Genomic DNA, 5,452 nt, shown 5'->3' on the forward strand with positions numbered 1-5,452 from the left:
GTCGAGTTTTCAAAAAAGAGTGGATTGAGAAATATTTTTTCACAAACGTCGACTCGAAGGCTGTATGCCTGATTTGTCAAGAGAGCATCGCTGTGTTCAAGGAGTACAATTTGAATCGCCATTTTACAACGAAACATCCTAATTATGGCAGCAACTTAACAACAGAAGAAAAGTCAAGAAAAGCTCAGAAACTCGCTTCTAATTTAAAATCTCAGCAAAACATTTTTGTGCGACAATCTGCGGTTCAGGAAGCCACTACGAAGGCAAGTTATGTTTTGGCATTCAAGATAGCTAAACAAAATAAGCCATTTGCTGAAGGGGAGTTTTTGAAACAATGCATGGTCGATGTTGCTGGCATGCTGTGTCCTGAATACAAAAATACGTTTGAGAATATTAGTTTGTCACGAAGAACTGTTGCTCGCCGTATTGAAGTAATTGATGAAGACTTGGCCTCTCAGTTGAACAGGAAAGCACAGTGCTTCACGCTGTTTTCGTTAGCTCTCGATGATAGTACTGACATAAAGGACACAGCGCAGCTCTTGATTTTTGTGAGAGGAATTAACAACAAATTTGAAATCACAGAGGAATTTTTATCTATGGAATCAATGAAAGGCACAACAAAGGGATTGGATTTGTATGAGAGGGTGTCTGGTTGCCTTGAACGTCTGAAGCTCCCCTGGAGTAAACTCGCAAATGTGACCACAGATGGATCGCCAAATTTAACTGGGAAAAAAGTAGGACTTTTAAAAAGAATTGAGGACAAAGTAAAAGATGTAGATTCTGAGAAAGAAATCATTTTTCTGCACTGCATCATACATCAGGAGGCACTCTGCAAAAATGTTCTGGACATAGATCATGTTGTTCGCACAGCAGTGAAAATAGTGAACTACATTAGAGCAAGGGGGCTTAATCATCGGCAATTCATTTCCCTTCTTGAGGACACTGATGCTGAACACCAGGACTTACTTTATCATACGAATGTCCGCTGGCTCAGTTTAGGAAAGGTGTTGCAGCGAGTGTGGGAGCTTAGAGATGAAATTAACATTTTCTTGGAAATGCAAGGGAAAGAAAACGATTTCCCGGAATTAAGGAATTCAAACTGGGTGTGTGACCTCGCTTTTGGTGTGGATATCATGGCACATTTAAATGAACTTAATGTGAAGCTGCAGGGCAAGGATGTGTTTGTTCACGAATTGTATTCCAATGTGAAAGCTTTCAAAGTCAAGCTCATTTTGTTTTCAAAACAAATGAAGAGCAAACTGTTCGCTCACTTTCCAACACTTAAATGTTTGGAAGTGTCGTCGGAGCGGGCAGACAGGTACAGCAACATTCTGAGTGACCTGCATGGAGAATTTTCTCGTCGATTCTCTGACTTTGAGAAGATCGAGAAGACACTGGAGCTGGTGTCATGTCCACTTTCATTTGACTACGAGAAAGCACCAGAAGAATTACAACTGGAGCTCATCGAACTCCAGTGCGACTCCACTGTGAAGGAAAAGTACCATTCACAAACACTGGACAAGTTTTATGCCTCTTTGAATGAAACAAAGTTCCCAAATATCCGCAACGTAGCCCAGAAAATTCTTGTGTTGTTCGCCTCCACCTATGTGTGCGAACAAACATTTTCACTACTGAATTTCAACAAATCTCGCTACAGATCCCAGTTAACTGACCAGCATCTCAGCTCTGTTTTGCGGATTTCAACAACAAGGACAGCACCAGACTTTGATGCTATCGTAAAGAAGGGCGACCAACTGCATTGTTCACATTAACAGCAAAGAGAGCGAAAAAAAGAGGGTATGTTTTGTTTCCTTTTTTCCTGTAATGCATTTCTATGAGGATATATCTATAATAATAATAAGTTCGTATGTTTCCCCCAATATCTATCTTTATTTTAATACCTGTTCTTCAGAGTTAAATCAATTAACAACAACATTGCTTTGTGGTTTACTTTTAAGCTAAAATTGTTTGAATATGTTTGGTCATTGCAACAGTTTAATAAAGAAACATTGATGGTTCAAAAAAGCTCATTATAGCAATAAACAGGAAAACTACCAAACGTATGTAGTGCAGTACACTGAGAATTGTGAGCGATGCACATAATTTGTGTTGAGACAGGGGCAACATAACTGAGCACGTAAAATCAAAAGACAACTCAATGATGCTATTTTATGATGATTTTACCACAAAATTGTTTTGTGTCTGTTTGAACATGATTGGTTTGTTTGTTAAGTATACATTTATATGGCCCGCCATACAATTTCCATACCCTGATGTGGCCCTCAGTCCTAAAACTTTGCCCACCCCTGCTCTAGGATGTAAAGACCCCAGTGTAAAGCATGTATTGTCTTTTAGAAGACAAGCTTTTATTATACAAAATGATACAAGTTCAATTATTGAGGTAGAGTGGAATTTTAATGTTGAGGGATGAATTGTGTTGTTTTTGCAAGTTCAGATACAATGAGGTGTTTTAATTGTGGAGCTCAGGGACACACCAAAGGAAACATTGTCCGAGAAAGAGGGATAGGGATGAAGCAGAGCAGGATCAGGGAGCTCCTGGCAGGGAGGAGGTTGGGGGCGATCGGGGAGAACAGGAGGAGCAGCCCCCTGACCCGGAGCCAGGACAGCCTGAAGCAGAGGAGCCTGAAGCAGAGGAGCCTGAAGCAGCGGAGCCTGAAGCAGAGGAGCCTGAAGCAGCACAGCCTGAAGCAGAGGAGCCTGAAGCAGCAGAGCCTGAAGCAGTGGAGCCTGAAGCAGAGGATCCTGAAGCAGTGGAGCCTGAAGCAGAGGATCCTGAAGCAGAGGAGCCTGAAGCAGTGGAGCCTGAAGCAGAGGATCCTGAAGCAGAGGAGCCTGAAGCAGAGGAGCCTGAAGCAGCGCAGCATGAAGCAGCGCAGCATGAAGCAGCGCAGCATGAAGCAGCGCAGCATGAAGCAGCGCAGCCTGAAGCAGAGGAGCCTGAAGCAGCAGAGCCTGAAGCCGAGTCTACTCCGCAACACAAGAGACACAGCGACAGTCAAACACAAACAGCCTCACAGCAAGAGACACAGCAACAGCCAAGCACAAACAGCCTCACAGCAAGAGGCTGGACAAAGCGACCAAGAGTTCACAACTATCTGATGAAGGCGAGGCAAAGAGGGGCTCTGGGTCTGTCTGTGGGCAGCGGAGAGGTGGCGTGAAAGTTGTGGAGAGCAGTAGCGATCCCCAGCCGATGCCGGAGGAGGGGCTTGAAGTCTTCCCGAGAGGCTGTGCCACCTTCCCCGGAGGAAGAAATGAGAGGTGCTACAGAATTACCCCAATCTGACACACAGGCAGGGAGTAAGACAGAGGGCATTGAGGTTGTGGCTGTGGAGAGAGGCGAGGCCGCTGAAGAAAATGGGGCAGACGGTGACGAGACAGATGACGGGGGTATCTCTGATTCCTCATTGATCTCGGACGTTCCTGACAGCCAACCCGTCAGGAAAAAGTTATATACAGTAGAAGAGATCACTTTCTTCATAGCACTAAAGGTAAGAGGGGAGCAGACATTAAATGTTTTTTTTTCCTGATTTAAAATTGTTTTTACATTCTGCGCATATGGCCTCCAGAAAGTCTACGCTTAAGGAGCTTGATCAGTAAAAGAGCTACAGATTAAAGAAAATAGTACAGGGTGTAAAGAAAATGGTGATATGATCAAATAAGTCATTTTAAAATGGATATTTTTAATTCAACATTTTTATTTTTATTTTTAAGTGTCTGTTTAACTTGATGGTTTCAAATATTTTAGACGCCATGGAAAAGTCTATTTTTATATCAATGGTTGTAGACAGTCTTTTAAAAGAACAGTCATTTGAATTTTTAAAGCAGAAAAGGGCTGGGGTTGTGTTGTTGCAGGGCACTCACACTGACCAGGAGAATGAGGCAGTCTGGCTGTTAGAGTGGGGGTGTAGCGGTGCTTTTTAAATCAGACCTGGGTGTGAGCTTACAGCAGGTAGAAGAGATTAAGAAAGGGTGGCTGTTAAAAGTACAGACACAAATAGTTGGTTTTAACTTTAGTTTTATAAATATTTATGCACCTAATACGGGAAGAGAAATAACTTTATTGTTTAAAAAGTTAATTCAAACCATTTTAAAATGTAATAATGACGTATTAGTGGTTGGGGTGATTTTAATTGCACGATAGATTTTACTAAGGATAGAAATACTGAAGAGCTGCACCCTCAATCCTCCAGAGAGAGTGACCTGGTTGATGTATGGAGGTGTCTGCACCCTCGTACCCTGCAGTTTACAGTCCAGTGACCTGGTTGATGTATGGAGGTGTCTGCACCCTCATGCTGCAGTTTACAGTCCAGTGACCTGGTTGATGTATGGAGGCGTCTGCACCCTCATGCTGCAGTTTACAGTCCAGTGACCTGGTTGATGTATGGAGGTGTCTGCACCCTCGTAGCCTGCAGTTTACAGTCCAGTGACCTGGTTGATGTATGGAGGTGTCTGCACCCTCCTGCCCTGCAGTTTACAGTCCAGTGACCTGGTTGATGTATGGAGGTGTCTTCACCCTCCTGCCCTGCAGTTTACAGTCCAGTGACCTGGTTGATGTATGGAGGTGTCTGCACCCTCATGCCTGTACACTTGGTCCCAGTCTTGTAATAATTACACATCTAGAGCACGACTGGACCGGCTTTACTTGTCCCGTTGTCACCTCAATTATTTTGTAGGTGCAAGTATCATTCCCAATAGTCTTTCTGACCAGCACTGCCTGTCAGTCACTGTACTTATTCCAACTGAAGGGCACAAATCTTCTTTCTGACATTTTAACATTACATTATTAAGGACTGCAAATTCGGGAATGTTTTTAAGAGTTTTTTAACATTTGGCAAAATCAAAAGAACAATTATAAAGATTTAAGGCAGTGGTGAGACTTTTTAACTTTGAGTGAAACATTTAATTTTAATGTGGAATTGGTCTTCCTTGATCAAGAGAAGGCTTTTGATAAGGTTGACCACACCTACCTTGTAAAAGTCCTGAGAGCCTTTGTTTTAAAGATTAATAATGGGTTGACTAATGACAGGGCAGCACAGATACATTGGACAAAATGCAACACGCTGCCTCAGGCCCTGCAGTGGGATAGGTATGGGATTAAAGTACTGGGGGTGTTCTTTGGGACAGAGCTGTTCATCCAGAGGAACTGGGAGGGCCTGGTGGATAAAGTCAGGGGGCGGCTGCACAGCTGGCAGGGGTTGCTGACTCAGCTGTCATTCAAGGGGGGGTCATCAATAATTTGGTGGCCACCATGTTATGGCACAGAATGGTAGAGTAGATTCAGAAGATTTTGGTGCCAATCACATGACAGAATTGCTCCACTGCTATGGCTTCACCCATTTGGAGACACGTTTTCTGGGCGAGGTTTAGCCAGTGCACCATGTGGTCACACAACTGCTGCGCAACCACCCTGGGGCGTGTATTTGGGGGTCTT

General features: G+C 43.5%; 1 protein-coding gene across 1 annotated transcript; it reads left to right on the forward strand.

Moving 5' to 3' along the window:
- Positions 1-338: 338 nt before the first annotated feature.
- Positions 339-1,788, forward strand: LOC131697999 (general transcription factor II-I repeat domain-containing protein 2A-like). Its single transcript, XM_058990485.1, has one exon. The coding sequence runs from the start codon at positions 339-341 to the stop codon at positions 1,770-1,772; it is 1,434 nt and encodes a 477-aa protein (XP_058846468.1). The 3' UTR covers positions 1,773-1,788.
- Positions 1,789-5,452: the final 3,664 nt, after the last annotated feature.

Source organism: Acipenser ruthenus, chromosome 17 (assembly GCF_902713425.1).
Source record: "Acipenser ruthenus chromosome 17, fAciRut3.2 maternal haplotype, whole genome shotgun sequence".
NCBI lineage: Eukaryota > Metazoa > Chordata > Actinopteri > Acipenseriformes > Acipenseridae > Acipenser > Acipenser ruthenus.

Excerpts from the sequence above, each read along its gene's own strand:
- LOC131697999 (XM_058990485.1), top strand. The coding sequence starts at position 339 with ATGGTCGATGTTGCTGGCATGCTGTGTCCTGAATACAAAAATACGTTT.